General features: G+C 32.9%; 1 protein-coding gene and 1 non-coding gene across 2 annotated transcripts in view; one reads left to right on the top strand and one right to left on the bottom strand.

The window, feature by feature from the left end:
- The window catches only part of LOC118183598 (uncharacterized), a 196,721-nt gene extending 176,277 nt beyond the window's left edge, over positions 1 to 20,444 (bottom strand). Inside the window, exon 1 of the mRNA XM_035353195.2 lies at positions 20,125 to 20,444. Coding sequence (XP_035209086.1) covers positions 20,125 to 20,179 — 55 coding nt within the window. The 5' untranslated portion in view covers positions 20,180 to 20,444. The remainder of the gene's footprint in view (positions 1 to 20,124) is intronic.
- Positions 14,796 to 14,868, top strand: TRNAK-UUU (transfer RNA lysine (anticodon UUU)). Its single transcript has one exon. It is a non-coding gene; the product is annotated as a tRNA-Lys (tRNA).
- Positions 20,445 to 20,893: the final 449 nt, after the last annotated feature.

Below are 20,893 nucleotides of genomic sequence, written 5' to 3'. Positions count from 1 at the left end.
ATTTTTTTGAGAATTATATATTTTATGAACTATTTTGTAATTTACGTTATCTAATTTAAATCTTATTTAAATATCTTATATACAGTTTTGACAAAAGCAAATTGCATGCTTGATTTCCTCTTTATCAAAAGCACGTCCATATGTGGGAGCAATAGTTTGGTTTTTTTAAGCTTTTTAAAAGAAATATTACCATTTATGTGAAATATCTAATATAATACATAAATTTAAGCATTTTCTTTTGTTTTATAATACCCATATTGCATTGTTCTTCAGCAATTAAAACCTTAATTATCTTTTAAAAATTTTATAGAATCATTAGGTTTATTTTAGAGCGGGAAAAAAAAAATCTGAAATGTTTCAGATTTTAAATTACGTCCAAAGGGACGTTTTTTAACATTTTGTGTGTTACCTTTCTTTATTAAATATCATGTTCCTCGCACTTAAACCATAAGATCCAGTGCAACAGCAATATCGCAAAATAGTTTTAAAACGAGCATATCTTTAGAATTTCCGATACAGAGACTCACGCGCTGGAGATAAAAATGTTTTTTCTGCACAACGTTACCATTGCTCGCTTTGAAATCCTTGAGTTTGTTAATCAAAAATTCGTCAAAGTTTTAAAAAATAGGAAATCGATCATAAAACAAATTTCAAATTTCAAATTTGGTCTTCCACATGCTCATATTCGTTGGAGGATTACGTTATTGAAAATTCGATGACTCTATGTACCGTTGTTTTATCACGATACGAGAAATATACATACATTTATGCAGATTTTTCATTATTTAATTTCTTCAAATATAATGCAGGACTCTAACATTTTACGGCAACAGTTTGAAAAGTGAACCGACATTTATCCGTCCGACGCAAAATGCCAAAACGAAACTAATAGTCCTTCGGGATTCAAATCCCTTTGGACTAAAAAAAAAAAAAGCAGGCCATCGCCGAAATTTGAACTTCCGCCTACCCGACTGGCTAACTGGATGTGCTTTGAACCAATGTTGCTCTTCTGAACCAAGATCAAGTAGTGTGGTGACGTCGGCATTCTTCTCCAAAGCAATGTTTCTTCCTCTTCCATAGGTAAAGTGACGTCACTGAGCAGATAGATAAGCTATGTCACTGTCTCGAATGTAGGAAAGAGGTTTGACCTTGAAAAAGAATAACCTTGTTTGCTATTTACCTTACTTGCAAGCAAGAAGAAAATTCTTTGCAACTTTAACTTAACTTTTAATAAACTTCAACTTCAAACTTCAATTTAATAAACTTTTACTTAATTTTTAATAAATTTTATCTTAATTTTTAATGACACATTTGATACCGAAATGCACAAAGGCATTTTCAAAAGCAGTCTTTTTCATTTGAATCCTCTCGCTGTATCAGACTCATTAAAACTATAACATGCGAGATGCCAACGTAAGTTAATCTCCTTCTACTTTGTTAATATATCTTTTGAACTCAGTATGTAATGATCGGAAAGAATGTGTTCGCTGTACTGAAATAACGAATTATAAGGATTAAGAATACATTTTTGAAGATTAAATACTCAAAATTAAATGCAGCATTAAATTAATGATTAATTACTAAGTTCTTAAAACTGTAAACGTTTACTGTTAAACATATTAATAAATAATTTTGACATTTACGTGGCAAATAAAATTTCCAGTGCTCTCTTTATTCTGAGGTAAAATTCCCTGCTTGCAGCCGGTTTAAATTCATACTCCTTTCAAACTTAATTTTGCACTGAAAAGATGGAAGATTACTTGTTCTTTAAGAATGAAACATTTTCAGTTTTGCTTTAATGCTAAAATTTCCTGGTGTCAATAATACAATGGAATCTCATTTCAGGAACAGATTACGAAAGCCTTACTACATGAACAATTCAGCTCATGAACAAATTACCTGAATAAAAATATGTCTTGGATGACGATTGGCGGCTCAAGTTACGAACACTCAATTCGGCAATATGTGATTTTCAAATGTGTTTTGAAGTAACCTATGCCACATAATTAGGACTCGGGATCTTCTGCAAAAATCATTTTAATACTCGCTATTGCTTAACTCTCATTAATAAAGCCTGGCAGAAAGGAACTTACATAATCAGGACTTTGGCTGGAAGAAATTATGGCGAGATTGGGTTGTAAGCGGAGGTTTTGAGGACTTTGACACTTAACCTAGGAAGTTAACAACAAAGAACATAAGAAGTTATTAGAAGACCATAAAAATGAATTCAGTAAGAGAGAGTTGTAAAACGAAAAAACTAATGTCGAACAGACGTCTTCAGCAGAAGAGGAAGAAAGAAAAATTATCTTAATTATCTGATCCGCAAAATTAGTGCAAATTGGAGTATCACGCAAAGTTTTCACCCAACGATATCGCCCTGGTAAAGACGAATCAAGCTACAGCATAAATAGTTAAAAATAAATGCCATATCTCACTTTAGAAACATTTTTAAATGTAGACAACAACAAATCGCATTGGCCAAATTTAAGGCGATACAGAGGTCCAGTGAGTTTTAGAATTCAAAAGTACGTTAGAGATAAAGCATGGTTTATTTGATTATGGCAAACCAATCGAGGGCTTAAAGGGAGGGATGCCTTCGTGGAAGACTTTCTAAGGAAACTGGCCGGAAACGCCCTGCAGTCAGTCCGTCTGTCGAGACTGGAATCCCGGAACGAAGTACTAATGTTCCTCGACTTTGCGGCCCGGCTGCTGATGAACCAGCTTTAGAGAGTAAGAAAAGATCAATGGAGATGCCCTCGAAAGGAGAGTCATTTGATGTTTTTAATGGAATAAAATTTCTCATCCAAACAATAACATCTTTCTCATGATCTTCCACTTATGTCATCTTTTCCGTGCACTCTCCTTTGAACGGATATGGCAAAATTAAATTAGGTTTTCCTCTGTTCTATCTGCATAAATTTGTGTTTGTCTTTTTTTATATTAAATAATTTCCATCGGTTCTCCGTTATGAACTTGTGCAGTGCATAAAACGCTACTGTAAAGTTTTAATAAGCAATTATGTATGGTCCATGAACGAAGTAATTCCTTTTCCATCTTTCCTGTTGGAGAAATATTTTCCGTTTACGAAAGTTTGGGTTGACATGCGACCTTCAGGTACGAATTCAGTTCGTGAAACGAAGCTTCACTGAACTAGAAATTTCTATAGAATAAAAAACAGCGTTCATGATCTTGTTCTAAATTTCTGCTAAACCACGTACGTTGTAGATCCGAGCATAATATATTACAAATATGTCATGATCTTGAATATATCAAGCATCATCAAGCCAATATCATCCTTCGATGTCGAAATAATTATAAATACTAACAATTTAGGGTCATAACCCCTGCAAATATACATGCGTCTCGCTAGATGTGAGAAGAGTAATAGCACAAATTAGACTAAAACAGTAAACCGCACGACTGATAGGGGTGGAATTTTTTATGCTTCCACCTCACGCAACATCGCGTGAGCAGAGTTGTAATTTTCCGGAGTACATCGCGAAGCTCTGGAGAGTGTTTGACTCACTTAACAGAACAGGGAAAACAAAACGAACAAAATCCGTTGTAAACTCTTTCAATAACATTTAGGGCTTTTTGTTATTCTCATCTATCACGGGTTGTCTGTACACGACACAAAACTACGTAAAATATAAATAACATTCAGTGGGACTACTCAATGATTCATGTGACTATTAGCGTAATAGATGAATATGTGTTTGAATACTAATTAGCAAAGGTCAAGGAATTTTGTTCGTAACGCAGAGAAGTTTCGTCATGAAATTTATATACTGAAGGAATAGGCTATTTTCTTTTAATTTAACAGTTTTTTTCAATCGAAACATTAGTGATATGGAATACAAGTTGCTGAAAGAAAGCGAGCATTTAATAAAATGTTTATCGCTTAAAAAAATAAAGAAAAAATGAAAAAGAAAAGGATTTTTTTAAAAAGTTTTTATTTTAAAATTCATAAATGTGGAACTAAACTAGAATAATTTATCATACAATTTAATAGGAACAAAATATTAAAGAATTCTGTTTACAAAATTCCTCTACGGTTTTATATCATGAACAGTAAAAGTCCGGGCTGATCTGATAATTTCTAACATTGGATAATGCAATGCGATTTCGTTATTTAGGCACCCAGGCTTTTATTAATTGTAATAAAAAATTTCAGACGAATTTTGCAAAGGGAATTAATCTCTTATTCCCATCAAACTGTATGATAAAGTTTTCTACATTTGTTTCATCAATTATGTCATGAATTTTAAATAAATGTTTATTTCTTTCTAATATTGAAAATTTTTAGCCCAAGCGGCGTTAGTCTCAAAACGGCGTTTTGCATCAAATCATTAAAAGCCTTGAATCATTTTCCAAATTGTTGCCATTAAATATTATCGCTTTGTATTATACTTAATTAAATAATGAAGAATATGCAGGAATGTATGTATGTTTCTCGCAATGTGAAAACCAACCGTGCATAGAACCATCCAATTTTGAATAACGTAGTCTTCCACCCGAATATGGGCATATGGAAACCCGAATTTTGAATTTGAAATTAGTTTTATTATCTAGTTCATATTTTGTAAACCTTTAACGAATTTTTGATTAAAAAACTCAATGATTTTAAAGCAAACAGTGGTAACACTGTATGGAATAAAGCACTTTTATCTCCACCGCGAGAAACTGTCTATCGAAAATTATAAAGATATGCTATAAAAATATTTTGTAAAGATATGCTCTTTTTAAAATAATTCAGCCCAAAGGGTGTTAGTCCAAATGCTCACGAAGCACGTGCATGTGTGTGTAAGTGAAAGAAACGCCCTTTTGAACGTAATATAAAATATAAAAGCTCTCAGATATATATATATATATATATTGGGGGGAGAGACATTTTTAGATTCAGCGACACGCTATCAACCTTTCAACTGAAAAGTCATTATTTTCAACCATTCTGTTACGCCAAATGTCAGAAACAAATCAGAGATTATGCCGCAGTCAGAAATTACGTTGCGAAGTCTCATATAAACATCATTTAAAGGTTTTTTTCCATTCTATCCTATGATGCAAACAGTAAAATCCTAAAATTTTTCAATGTTCGTTAAATGAAGATATGTGCGAAAATCGTTTAAATATTAAACTTAACAACATAAATATAATTTTGAAAACATCACTTTACCATATTATCATCGAGAAATAATGTCTGTACAAAGTATTAACTCAACAGAAATATCACGAAGTAGCTTAAAACTCACAGGAAAACTTTCGGCATAGTGAAAAACAGCATGAACGAAATAAAAGTTCATACTGAAAATTCAGAAGTTTCATCCCAGAGACAGGAAGGCTGGTTATTTGAATTATTTTACGATTTATTTATTTTCATATTATTGCTAAAATTAAATTTTAATAAATATAGTAAAGAAAGAAAAATACAGTTTTTAAAAAATAATAATTTAATGATGATGATAATAATAATAAAATAAAAAATGAAATCAGTAAATAAAAATTATAAAAACTAAAAGTAATTAAATTAACTGATATTAATTAAAATTAATAAACTAAATTTTTCGGAAAATTTTAGGAATGATTGAAAAGTTAAACAATAGAAAACACAGTAAGTAATATAACATTTCCAGCTGAATTTCTTCTGTAATTTTTATAATATTTAAAATATGTGCAAAAAAAATTAAAATTCATATACATGCAGGAAATTTAGAAGAACATTCTTTAATTTCAAAACAGTGTAGTAGAACATTTCTTTTTATATTTAGTTTCCATTTTGGGATTTCGCAATGCTTATTGATCCTCTGAAGTAAGTTTGCTGATGAATGAATGACTGAAAATGCAAAGGCAGTTTGCAATTTTTGCATTTGTTCTTGCTTACTAATCTTGTACTTAAATCAACTAAAATTAATTGCTTTCTATTAAACGTCAAGGGGAACATTAAAAAACTTTGCTGAGTTATAAAAATAATATTCGTGGCTCGTAAACACCATTTCTTACAAGCAAAGCTAAGGCATTTTTCGACGATTATTGCCACTATATTTTAAGGGATTATCAAGAATGTGAACAAAACAACATGTGCAAAATGAGATATTTTTCGCAGTGAGATGTTTTGCACAATGACTAAAAAAAGGCGTGTAAAACGACACGCGTGTAAGCAATATTTGCAGCCATAGATTGACAAATCTAATGCATTTATGAGTCACAATGTTGTTGCCTGATAATGTACATTACTGCTAGGTGGCATATTTCTCGCGTGGCAGGGGATTACTATTTGAGTAACGTGATACAGAACACGGATGTGTTCGGGCGCTAGTAAGTGTTCTGGTTAATATGGATGTTGTATCCATGATTCCAGCGTCCATTGACATGCTGTTTGTACAGTTGCTGCTTACATTATTACAGTAACACAGTTCCTTAGCGTTACTGTCCAAAAATCTATTCCAACACAGAAACACGTGCACCATAGGAGGATAGGAAAAGTTGGCAGGACACCAGAATTTCACCACTTTTGATTGTACAGGTACAGTCCCAAGGCTCTAGTTGTACCTCCACTTCAAGTTTGATGGAGAACATTCCCGCGGGGGAGGGGGATTCGAATGTTTCTCTCCCCTTCTCTCTTTACCATCAATCTCTTGAGAGGATTTTTGATTCACCATTATTTTAAGAACAGTATGTTCACGTTAAATTCCAGAAGGCACATAACATGGTACTCGTTGAAAATAGAATGTCTGAAGTCTCACAGTTTTTATAACAGTTTATCACAGTTTAGTTCAATAAGTTTGCCGGTCAATGGACGCAAAAACTGCAGGTGTATTAAACTGCAGGTGCAAAAATTGCAAGTGTATTAACTTGCAGGTGCAAAAATTGTAGGTGTATTAAATTGCAGGTGCAAAAATTGTAGGTGTATTAAATTGCAGGTGCAAAAATTGTAGGTGTATTAAATTGCAGGTGCAAAAATTGTAGGTGTATTAAATTGCAGGTGGAAAAATTGTAGGTGTATTAAATTGCACGTGCACTTTATTGTTTTGGCAGTTGCCGGTAACTGCAAAATACCATACTTTACAGCCGTTGTTTTGTTCCCGTGCTTGATCACCTCTAAAAGCTCGTGGCGATTGTCTTCGAAAAGACTGATATTTTTCTTTGTTAGATGAAGTGTGACGAATGTTCCTAAAAAAGAAACTTGAATATTTTCGTATAGAACTTTGTTTTCCACTTTTGGTTAGTTTCAAAGAATTCTATTTTTTTTATTATTAATTATTTTTTATTACTTTTTCAGGAAAATATTCATAATGAATAATGTATTTAATCAAATTATGTAACATTTGAATTAATTGCGTTTTTATACAAATTAACGAGAATTATGTTTCTGCACTTTATTACAAAACTTGAACCCATGCATTCTTTCGAGATGAGTTGAAACCTAAATTAAAATTTGTGACCTTGAAAATATATGCAATTTAATTAGAATTAAAAAAGCCGTAAAACTAATCAAGTTATTAATTAAGTAAATGCAGCGAAAAATTGGGCATGAGCAATGTTTGTGCAATCTGCCATTACCATTATTAAATGCATTCGTTTCAAGCGAGTAGATGAAATATGAAACAGATAGAGCCTTTGCATAATTTAAGACTAGTAAAATGATTTTTTTAATTAAGTATGGTAAAATATGCTTATCACTCAAATCAATATTTCATACAAAATGTTATACAAAAATATATAGCAGTGCTCTCTGAATATCAAATTCTGAGATACAGTTTAATTTATGATAATATATCTTCATTTCTTTTATATGTGCAGTGTAACAATATTTATACATTTTTCATAAATACTTCTTTTGCATTTATACATTTTTTCATGTCTGTCTATATTCATTCTTATTCACACTGACAGTGAAAATTTTCATTTATACGATTAAATTTAATTATAAGTCAACTTTTCTGTGACATATTCCACAGTGTTTCTTTTTGCAGCTCAAACAGTTTTCACGAAAATATTTTTTTTTTCAAAAGCACTTCGTAAATGTACATTGAGATATAAGAAAAAATATGCCTTTCTCGCTTATATATAATTGAGCTGTCGTTTGGAAAACTTACAAACGCTGCTAGGCTGTACATTAGATGATTTAGATTTATTCACATAGGTTTTTTTTTCATAAATTTGCGCCATAATAACTACCTGCTTTGATAAAGTAAATATGCACATAGTTACATCGTTAACAGTGCAATGAATTAGTAACATGTTAAGTTGTATGAGTCATGAATAAAATATTGCTTAATTACTTTCAAAGAAATTCTCTTGCGTTTAGCAATAAACAGAAAACGGTTTAATACTCATCAAAAGTAGCAAATTTTTACTTTGTTTTAAATCTCAGTAAAACTGCATTACATTTTTAGCCCCAAAGAGGCAATTTGCTCACAAGGCCTATTAATTTCGTTTAAGGCAATTTGCGTGGATTCACTATAAACGGCGAATCACTTTTTAAATTGTTGCTACCAAATATTATCGCTCTGTATATTGTATTTAAAGAAATTAAATAATGAAGAATCTGCATAAATGTATGTATATTTGTCGCACTGTAATAAAGCAACGGTACCTAGAGCCATCAAAGTTTGAATATACGTCTGCACCCGAATATAGGCATCTGGAAGCTCAAATTTGGAGTTGTTTTATTATCTATTTCATATTTCGTAAAGCATTTATGAGTTTTTGACTAAGAAACTCAATAATTTCAAAGCGAGAAATGACAAGACTGCACAAATAAAAACAAAAAAATTATCAGCAGCGCGCGAGGCCGTATATCGGAAATTCTAAAGATGTGCTCTTTTAAATGTATGATATTGCTGTTGAATTACATTTCATGGTTTAAGGGCGAAGAACATGATATTTATTACATAAAGGTAACAAATAAAACGTTAAAATAACACCTCTTTGGGCGTAATATAAAATCTGAAATCTTTCAGATTTTTTTAATTAAAAATCTTTTTTCTGATTCAGATCAAAATATTTTTTCTTTTGCTTCATCTTCTGTCATAACTAAAGCTATTATCGAAAAGAAAAAAATCCAAACTTTTGCGTATTTTAGCGAAACTTACATTAATTGCTAACATCTTTAATGGACTACGTTGCAAGCGCTTCTTTTTTTTTTTTTTTAGAAAGTTTCCTAAAGAAGGAAATTTCAGTACTTTTATTGCTGTCAAATTAGGAGCTTAACATTAGCAAATTAGAAGAATCTTTCTTTAACGCAATTCTTAGAGAAAGGAAATTTAAATACTTCTTAAAGAGATTATACATTTATAGCAAAAAGTAAAATTGCATAAACGTGTATATTTAAATAAACAAAGATATTCAGTAATTTCTTTAAGTATAATATCCCACATAACATAAAATATCTTCAATATGCCCTGTTTCAATTGCAATGCCTCGAGGTATACTGAAAATATCCTTAAACTTTTGATCCTTAAATATCCCAAGGACTAGTAATTTAGCATCTTGAAAATGTTTTTGTGTCACTAATTTCTAAGATATTCTGAAAATATACATTCTTAGATTGGCTTGAGGATTTAGGCGCTGATTCGAAGACAGTCTTGAGGACTTTGTCGTCAGTTCTTAAGTGGTCTTGAGAACTTTCGTCATTTAACATCTTGAAGCTCTTTGCACTGCATTTTGGTTAAAGATGCTTATCGGCAGCCGTTCTGAGGATGTTTATTCGTAGTTCTCCTGGCGATTTAGGTTTTTCGAATTTATTTAGTGATGCCATGAGTATATACTATGATGTATCATTGAGTATTCTGAAATATGTATGTTAGGGTATGTTTGGGGAGGGTGTAAAGACGGGATTTAGTTGGACTTTAAATTTTCTTAACATCCCGTACAATGTTGAGCGGAATTAGCGAGGATGTCCTGATAATATAGTATATCCCGTACAATGTTGAGAGGAATCAGCGAGGATGTCCTGATAATGTATTGGGATGTAACATTAAGCATTCAGAAAGATTAGTTAGGAGATATTCCGGGATGTCCTGAGGATGTGATAAGAAGGATATTAAATTATCACATCTACTACGCTGTTCAGGAGACCTAGCGATGATGTCCTGGGAATATACTGGGATGTGACATTAAACATTCAGATAGATTCGTTAAGAGATATTGCGGGATGTCCAGAGGATACGGTAAGTAGGATTTCTAAATCCTCACAACATTCGATACATTGTTGAGGAGACCTAATTGTGATGTTCTGGGAATATACTGCAATGCAAGATTAAGTATTTAGAAAGGTGTGTTAGTGAATATTCCTGGATGTCCTGAGGCTGTGGTAAGTAGAATTTTATATGCTCATAACAGACAACAGTTGCCGAGAGGGCTTAAGGAGAATTTCCTAGGGCAGTGCTGTCAAACTCAAGGGCCGCTTGCGGCCTCCAAAGCAGTTTTATGCGGCCCATGAAAACATTTAAGGTAGGTATTTGTTGCAAATACAGTGCTGAAAATTTTCATTAAAATGGCACGTGAATAACGCACCAGAAATTCTGCAGATGGAGTTACTTAATTTATGTTGTAATATAACTCTTATTCAAAGATTTGAAGAAACAGAACTGATAAATTTTTCAAAAAATAAGAATCCTCAGTTACAAAATTTTGCAATAAGAATAATCGCTTTGTTTAGGAGTAAAATTATATGCGAACAGCTTTTTTTTCACATTTAAAATTAATGAGAAAAAATCCGATTGATCGATGAACAGGTATAATTCGTGATGAATATAAATTAACAACTTTTTTTTTCATGTCTACGAACTTTATCAGAATGGAAACGCTATCAAGTGTTAAGCTGTAGTAAAAAATGAGCAAGTTTTCAATTATTTGCATACAGACATTTATATTTTTATTTATATGCCAAACAAATTATTTTTTCTCAAAGTTTGCCCATTTGGAAAAATTTCACTGATATATTAAAATGTTTTCATACTTTATTCATTTTTAGGTTAATTTAGAGTAGTAAGTTGTTTAACGATTAATTAACATATTAAATTACTTGAAATAAGTGCCACTCTGAAAAAATTTATATTTAGCTGTCGATATGTTTGAATTACAAAATGTAATCAACAGAAATTTCTTGCAGATACCAATCTTTAGATTTCAGATAAAAAAATTAATATGAATTTGATTTTTTTTTCTTTGCTTTTTTATTATTACTATTCTTGTTGCTTACAGATGTTTGGATAAATATTTAGAAAACAAAATTTTAAATTTAGTTCAAAAATGTTGATTTTGCTACTAAAAAATTTCATTTTATATAAAATGAAAAATAATAACAAGCAGAAGAATATAAAATCTGGCCCGTCAGCTGTTGTAGACCAAGCATTCGATACGCGCGTAGTTTTTGTTTGAGGTCACTTTTCTAGGGATATATTGGGATGTGGCTTCGGAAGCTAAGAGGTATTCTGCGATATTATTGTTATGCACAGATCCCGTGAGCAGCAGTTTTAGGATATATTGAAGAGGTTCTTATATTACCTGTATAGTTACTAACTAAACGGAGAAAAAGTTCACTTGCTTTCTTTTTACAGTCATAAATTACTGTAACATTCATTAGAAACACTAATGACGTAATCCTGGGATTTAAAAATATAAAAAGGAAATTTAGGTTTTCTATGTTTCTAAAGGAAGATCTAACAACGCTAGTTATAAATGTTGAGAGCATATGCAAATCATTTCCCGATTTATCAGTGGGTTATATAGGATCGTATGTCGAGTGGGTTGATTGGAATTTTAATTTGGAAAGATGAAAAAAATTACTGTCACGAGCCATTCAGAATAAAACAAAACCGTCTACAAAAATACGAAATGAAAACTGCATAATTGTACATTATTCGAAATATATAAGAGCCGTTATATCATCCGTTAAAAGTATATCCGACATTTTTATGCAAATTTGAACGCACTGACGTCGATCAATTTCTCTTCTAAATATTGTTCTTTCACGCCATTTTATATTGTTCTTCCTTTATTTTTATCATGTTCCTTTTGTCCTGATTAGTAATTTAATTGACGAAACCAAATGAATTTATTCTCCAGATTAAGCAGCTTAAGAAACCAGATAAATTGTTAATAATGTTTTTCTGTTAATTAGGATGCGGTTTATTCTTTCTCCCTGTTTTTTTAACTCTCGAAGGGAATAAGCATGATTTTGAATTAACCGTGAACGTTGTTCTAGGTATTATCCGGATAAATCGTGAATTGACTGTTTATCAAAACACAAAGTATAACATAAAAGGTTTGAACGTGAAATCACACTGTTAAAGCATAAATTATTCTATAAAAATTCTGCTATATTATATATAACTTAACATCGAGGATCTGAACATGACATTATGTCGTAAAAATATAAACTATATAATCTGAATTGTACTAAGTTTACTTTACAATAAAACCTTAAATCATTAAAGTCTTTACATAATATTTTATACATATACATATTTAACGTAATATTTCGTACATTTTACATACTGTTGCGTGCGTACGGGTTCGTTTGGAATTGAATGCACAAGTCCGATGAAAAATGAATAAGATTCATTTTTATCACAAATAAATAAAACACAATACTTCAATTTTCTCAGATATTCTTGCAATATTACAATATCTCACAGTAGTTATCTTTTAACTACTCAAACGTTCAAGAGAACTTAATTCAAAACAGCTAAGGAAAGCTAATCCGCGAATTCTCTACAGTCAACAAGAGCAGTTTTCTAAGCAAACTCTTAAAACAACAACAAACTAAACTAACTACAATAACGAACTGAGAGGTTTTCATGCAGCTTATGTAAGCTTTCTAAATGCGGGAGAATTTTCTAGCACTTTATCGAAATCATATATATATTTATCATATATATAGAACTTTATACGAGTTCTCTGGCTAAATCTTCTAAACGAGCCATCAGTTGATCCACCGATTGGTGGACTTGCACAGCTCTGACTGGGTAGCGATCTCTACGAGTTGCTTGCTGGGCTGCCTCGAACTTCATGGCGTACAACAGAGCGCTTTTTATGTCCATAACAACCGCCATTCGCAGTGCTTTCTGTATTTCAGGGTCCCGGATGCTATCGATGAAATATTGCAGGGACATGATTTCTCTTGTTTCTGTCTGGCACTCCGAAAAGGCGTGATGTAACAGCCTTTCAACATCCGTGGTGAGCTCCTGAAGTGTTTCGGTGGGCTTCTGCTGACGGGATTTTAGTTAAAGCCTACTGTCTTTTAAACACTTCTCTCCAAAGCACAGCTCCAATGCGCCGGATAGAGCCTCAAAGTCTAATCTCTGGCTTTCAAGAAGTGTCTGCAGGATATCCGCTGCATGTGCTCTCAGAGAAGCGGCGAGATGGCAGGCCTTGGCTTGGGAATCCCATCCATTCGCATTCGCAACTATAGAAAATTGGGTCTTATATACTTGCCAGGATGTCTTCCCATCATATGTGGATAGCTTCAGAGAGGGACGAGCAGGCATCGGTAAGAATTTAAAACCATCACTATTGCTCCCCTCCCTGCTGTCACTACAAATTTCTTTAAGGTATCAACTTCTTTGGCAACTGCAAAAGAAACCCTTTCCTCAATTTGTTGTTCGATTTGTTAATGGACGTCCGAAACTCTTCTTTCGACTCGTTGCAGCCGATACTCTCTCTTCTATTTGATCTTTGACCGAAGAAACCTTTTCTTCAATTTGTCCGACTTTAGTTCTGTCTTCCATAGCCTCGAATTTATTTTCTATTACGGAGGTTATTTCTCTTTTCATTTTCTCTTGACCTGCGTCAATTATTTCTTGAAAGGCTTACATATCCTTTTTAACGGATTCTTTACTCAATTTCATCTCTTCCTGTCCGCTTCCATTTCCTCTTTAACGGAGTTAACGGTCCCTTCTATCTTTTCTCGGAAAGCAGCAAATGCAGTCATCAATTGTCTGAATTCGTCTTCCATCGCTCTTGTAATTGGCATTCAAAAATCCCCCTTCTGACACCAAAAATTGTTGCGTGCGTACTGGTTCGTTTGAATTGATTGTACTGCTAGGGACGTGCAGTCCTTGGGAAGGGGGCAACGTTACGGATTTGGTATTTAAATAGCTAATGTTAGTTGAATTATAAATTAAATTGGTTTATTCCCCATGCAATGCAGTGCAGCGCGTGACGAATATTAAAGGAAAGCTAAGCCGGAAAATTAAAAATACAGGAGCACGTGCATTTAACATTTAATAAATAAATATCTCTTTTTGATTTCGAGAAAGTGCTAGAAAATTCTCGCGCATTTAGAAAGCTTATATAAGCGGCATGAAAACCTCTCAGTTTGTTATTGTAGTTACTTTAGTTTGTTGTTGTTTTAAGAGTTTGCTTAGAAAATTGGCCTTGTTGACTGTAGCGAATTCGCGGATTAGCTTTCTTTTAATATTCGTCACGCGCTGCACTGCACGGGGAATAAACCAATTTAATTTATAATTCAACTAACATTAGCTATTTAAATACGAAATCCGTAACAATACATAACGTAATATTTCTGGAATATGAAATAATTATTATTGAATAAAAGTAGCATCGAATGACATCTCAGAGTAAACTAAATCCTTATTTCGCAGTCAAGGTAATTTCTTTTTTCTTTTAATTTCGAGAAATCCGTGTTCTAGTTCCGGGGTGGGCACTGCACGTTTTTCGCATTTCTTCAAAATAACCAAAGACTTTAGAGCAGCGCCAGAACAGGGATGGTGGATGATGATTTTTCACCAGCAGGATTTGGCAATTGGGTCTTCTAATCTCCATTCGCCCGGCTAGCTCAGTCGGTAGAGCACGAAACTTTTAATCTCGGGGTCGTGGGTTCGAGCCCAACGCTGGGCGTATTGTTTTCAGACTTTTCACCTTTCACTACTCAGTTACCTCAACGGAGGTTCCTGCCCTCCTTTCAGGTAAAACCGTTGTTGCAAGACATTTCTCGTCCCATTGTGGGGACTTCTGATTCTTCTTTTGGATCTTTAAACCCGTAACGGCTCTTTTTCGTTTTTTAGCTATTGCTCTTTCTGAATTGTTTCATATTTCTTGATGATCTGAAGGTAATTGCTTAGTTAAGCATAAGAACCCCGTAAGCCAACGCCTTGGTCCTAACCCGCAGTCGCCCTTTAAAAGGGATTTTTCTCCTTTTTAAAGGGAGAAAATTCCTTTTAAAGGAATCGCATGCTAGAACGTAATTCCTTTAAACGATGCACTTTCTTGCATACCCTCGTGCATGCAAGAAAGTGCTTCGTGGTGTAACGTGTAGCACACTCGACGCGAATTCGGAAGGTGCAGGTTCGAGTCCCGGCGAGGGAATTGCATATTTTTCACGTTTTCTGCTTCAAAATAACCTAATGATTCTACATACGCACAAAAAATAAGCTCATAGTCGTGGCCAATCAAAATAATCCTTTTTATTTCTTTCATTTATTTCTGTCAAACATTTTAATTAGCTGACACTTTTGTAAATTTGCGCAATAAGCGATTGTTGAAAAACTGCAACGTCACTGGTAAAATTTTTAATCACGTTCGAAGTATCAAGCAGTAACAAGTTGACGGAACAGAAGCAAACACGAAGATTTGCCTGGGACAAAAGAAAGATGCTATAGTTAAGTCGTAAGATAAGTCGTAATTAGCAAAAGCCTAAACAGAATGAATAACGTGCGATTTGGATCAAACCTAATACTGGTGTAACAAACGAGAATAACACAACGCGGCAGACTGATTGCAAACTAAGAAATAAACCAGTAACGTGCTCTTCAGCAGGCGGAACATGCTCTGATTCAATAATCTAAAACCTTCCCTTAATTACTAGCTCTTTCTACATGATTTGATTTGTACAATATTTGAATATGCGCGAAATAAATTTATATTCTGGAAGGAAAACGGAAAAGGAGAAAGATAGTAAAGCTAATTAATGTAAAATATCTGGTTAATAGAAAGAAATAAATCCTTACATCTCTCCAAAATTACTGCCAAGGCTTACATACGTTACCTGTGTCATTAGCTTTATGAAAGAGTCATGGGATGGCTATTAATATTGAAATGACTCGGCTAAGAGATGTTTATTATAAGCAATTGCTATATTCAGGACCGAAAGCGCAAATACCCAAATCCAAATGAGGTGTTAAGAGACTATTCGAAATTAAAGTTAGAATTTTAATATATACGTTTTTTTATCTTACATATATTTTTTATCTTACATGTATTTTTTATCTTACATGTATATATCTTACACGCATTTTTATCTTACATTTTTATCTTGCATGTATATATCTTACATGTACGTATATTTTTATCTTGCATGTATATATCTAACATGTACGTATATTTTTATCTTGCATGTATATGTCTTACATGTATATTTTTATCTTACATGTATATATCTTACTTTTTTATCTTACATGTATTATTTTGCCGTAAAGCAGAGTTGGACACGCAAGAAATTATCGGGAAAATTTTGGTGTTCTTGGGATTATAAAGGGGTTTATGTCTTATTTTCGCAAAGAAAAATGGGGCATGTGCATCTCGCTTTCACTTTCAGGCGTCTTCAAATCTTTCGATGATATTTCACATATGTAAAGTTTAATATTTGTTTCAATTCTAAGTTATAAAAATGCAAAATTAGAAGAACGAACAAAATTTCTAATGTCATATTTTCGTTTTTATGTCTTTCTTTAAATATCACACGTTAGACCACTAACTTGCACTGTCGGTGGCGATTAGTAACGTTAACTGAAGCCTCGATTGGTAACCGAATGCTAACTTTCACATTTATAATCTCTGCTGCTATGTGATCATCACAATTCAAAACTCATAATATTATAATGTGAATATGAATCGTAGGTAATATTGCATACTTGATTATTAAATTGGTAAGCAATTTAATTGCATTATATTTTGGTCTTAAATCTGTGATTTAATTCATTAAGATTTACGATTAAATCAATAAAAAATTTTAAGATCATCTATCCCTTTTTTTTTAATTTATTTATTTATTTATTTTTTTTATTTTTATTTTTCCAGTTTCTTCCAGAGAATCAGCAAGCCGTTATTAATTCTATACAACATATAGTAAACTGAGAAAATGAAATATACATATTGTTGTGCGCGTATGGGTTCGTAATGAATTGAATGCACAAGTCCGATGAAAAGTGAATAAAATTTATTCTTATCACAGCAAATAAAACCAAAATGCTTAAATTTCCTTACAGATATTCGTACAATATCCCAATATCTCACAGTAGTTATGTTTTAAACTACTAAAACGTTCAACATAACTTAATTTGAAACAGAGAAAGCTAACCCGATTTTACCGCGAATTCGCTACAGTAAACAACAACTGTTTTCTAAACAACTCATAAAACAGCTGAACTGAGATGTTTTCCTCCAGCCTTTTATAAGCTTCTTCAATGCACGAGAAAATTCTCGTATTTTCTCGATTTTTTCCGAAAACAAAAGCGTACAAATGCGAGATATCTATTTATTAAATGCGCGTGCTCCTGTACTTTTAATTTTTCGGAGTAGTTTTCTCTTCAAACAAGTCTCATGCTGCATTGCAAGGGGATATAAAATAATTTGAATTAATTAAAAATAGCTAACTCAATACAAAAACCGTAACGATATATACTATACATATGTGCGTGTGTATATTAATTGTAGAGACATTAGGATATTTTTTGGAGGCCGGAGAGATGAAAAATTAACAACGTCTTCGCCGGGAATCGAACCACGCACCTCTGGAATACCAGCCCAGCGTGCTACCGTTACACCACGAAGGTACGCTAGGGAAGAGGGAGAAATACCTTATATACTCCCCTTTTTAAAGGGCGAGTAGGGTTTTAGGGGACCGTCGCCAAATCCTGGGTGCGGAGAATCATCATCCACAACCCTTTTAGTTCGGGTGCCACTTCTAGAGTCATTTTGTTAATTGGAAGCAGAAAAGATGAAAAATATGCAACCGCCTTCGCCGGGAATCGAAAAAAGGACCTCTGGAATACCGGCCCAGTGTGCTACCGTTACACCAAGAAGGCACGCTAGGGAAGTGGGAGAAATACCTTATAAAATGTTAAATATATTTTTTGTTTAAATGACTCTAAAAGAAAAAAAGTAACTTTTTAGTCTATTTCATTAAATATTTTATATAATTTTCGTCATCAATATTTACTCATTAAAAGCAATAATAAGAAGATGGTCTTCATAAGGAATTTGCTCCGGCCACCAGGTTTCTAAATAAGGCGACTGGATTATCGAGATGTGTATCAAGAAGAATGGCCCTGAAGACATGTTTGCAGTCCCATCAAACAATTGACAGTGCATTAACCGAACAGCACAGCAGATGATTGTAGTTTTCAAATGAAATTCTCAAGCAAAAAGAAAGGGGGAAACAACAATTATATAATTTTTACTGTTCCAACTCAATACTATTCTTATATACTATATTAGTATTGAGTTGAAACAATATTTGCAATATTTTTTATCTTTTTTGGAAAAGTAACTTTGTACTGTCTTAAATCCGATTGTCGCTCAGTTGACAAGACAAGCAACGGTGGGCGAGACACCAGAACAATCCCCAAATGATTCCGCAGGTATCCTCCTACTGAACTAAGTGTATAGTACCATACCAATTTTCATGGATCGTCCTGGAGGACGGCTCCGAGAGTATCTTGCATCTTTTCTCGTACCACGAAACCACCTGGAAAGGACTCTCGGCTTACCAGTATTTTAAGTACTCCCATGCTGCATAGATACTAGACATCCCTTCTCCAGGATCATACCGGGATCTTTAATCACTACACCGATTAGAGCAGTAGGTTCGGTTGACAATACGATCTTATTATACTTTTCATTTCTTCTAAGGATAACTTTACGTTTAAAATTTTACAGCCGTAAAGGCTGCTTTTTCTACTTACAATTATTCTATATTAGTTACTTTCCATTGAGAGAATGTTGCTTATCAAATTTATAATTTCCCTCCTTAATATATAAATTGACTTCTTTTACTGAAAGTTGGTGTTTAATTACTTAGTAATTTTTATGTATTCTAATTATTTTTATGCATGCTCTTAGTAATTCTTATGCATTGCTTCTAACATGCACTGAAATGCAAGCATATTTAATTTACGTACTAATTAAGCTAGGAATTCTATAAGAAGACCTAATGCTGCTGAATAATTAATCTTAAATCATGTTTAGTTTTCAGTTATTCAAATATCCCTTTTTTTAAAGTAAAAAATAAAAAATTTCTTTTTATAGCTATGCTGAACAGAAAATGTAAAATATTTGACTGCTCTTTAAATATAGAAATGTTGGCCCGAAAATATAATTTGAGCTGCATCAATAAAATATTAATTAAGGAATTTCATCCCGATATTAACTAGTTACCTGTATGTACAAAGTGCACTTAGAGCAATATAAAGTGCAATAAAATCAAAAGTCTCCAGTTGCAAAATTATTTTTCTGTACTTAAAAAAACTCATTTAAATATACAGTATTTAAAAATTTTAGTTCTAAAAATCATAAACTTAGAGAAAAGTAAAACTTTGAAAGAAGAACAGTCTCAGAAGCTTCCGCTTTTGTGCTAATATATAAAGTTAGCTTTTTACAGCTAAAGCTATGAGTTTATAACTAACTGAAATTTCCAAAATAATCAGTGATTTCAACTTAATAACTCGCAATACAACTGAATTTTATATCTGTAAATAACATACAAAAGTTTATAAAGTTTCTTCTTTTAAAACAAAACAATGCAATTAAAAGCGCACAGTTTAAAGACTCGTTTATTTAAGAAATATTGAAATGGCTCCATTTAATTCTATCTTGGCACAAATTTTAGAAATAAAGTTTTATTAATAAAAATGTTCGAAAACTTAAATATTAGACAATTTTACATATAAATAGTTCCAATCCAGTTCTTTAGCATGCTGTTTAAACCATTTATATATATATATATATATATATTTAATTTCCATTTATTCCAATGCGAAATAGGAGCAAAACAAAATCAAATTAACATTTCATAAGCTCATGTCAAAAAGCGCGCTTTACAAGGTCAACAAAATATTTTCCACTTGAACAAAATGACCAGAAAAGAAGATAACTTACCTCTCCCAGTCAAGAACCCCAAGATGAAAATAATAATCCCAAAATACATCTTCATATTGCCAAAAACCTCACACCCGATTCTCTTAATAAGTTAACAACATTATTTCCACATCTGGGTTTAAGAGTAAACAAATCCTGTATCGAATATACACCGTAAGAGAAAGAGTTCCAAGTTTCAGCTTCCCCGCAGGTCCGGTGCTGTGCAATCCGCTTGAAAGCGATGCTCTGGCTTTCTGTCAAGAGCTAGAGATGATGGGGTTGGAAGAATCGATTGGATGACGTAACAGTTCAGGTGGGCGTATCCAAACGGGACGGACCGCCGCATGACGACGCACTAAGTTCTTTTGGCAGTTAAAACCCAGGTCCGCCCCTTAAAAATAGTCGCTGTTTCCCAGAAGTCACTCTTTTTTCAAAAGTTAGAACTTCCACCGAGGCGAACGATGTTGATTGGATTTTGAGTGGGAAGTCATGGGGTTGTTTGACGCGGTAGCAAATGATGGAATATAAAGGATTTTTTTTTTTCGAATTTCCCTCCCGTTTTATCGTTATTCTTTCCGCCGAATAATTTAAAATAGCCCTTCGAATATTAATAACTTCTCGCTCGCGCGCAAAGTTATTTCTCTGTTGATTGATGTTTCAGGACTTGAGACTTGAAGTGCGATAAATGTCAAATGCTTCTATATTAATTAATTAAATTATATTTATTAATGTGAGATGTCCAATAAAGTGAAATTCAGGCTTCTGACGAGTTTATAAGTTAATAATTATT

This window comes from Stegodyphus dumicola, chromosome 7 (genome assembly GCF_044657685.1).
Source record: "Stegodyphus dumicola isolate Sdum_Otavi_A_Nest chromosome 7, ASM4465768v1".
Classification (NCBI taxonomy): Eukaryota; Metazoa; Arthropoda; class Arachnida; order Araneae; family Eresidae; genus Stegodyphus; species Stegodyphus dumicola.
This window is presented reverse-complemented; position numbering and strand designations above follow the sequence as displayed.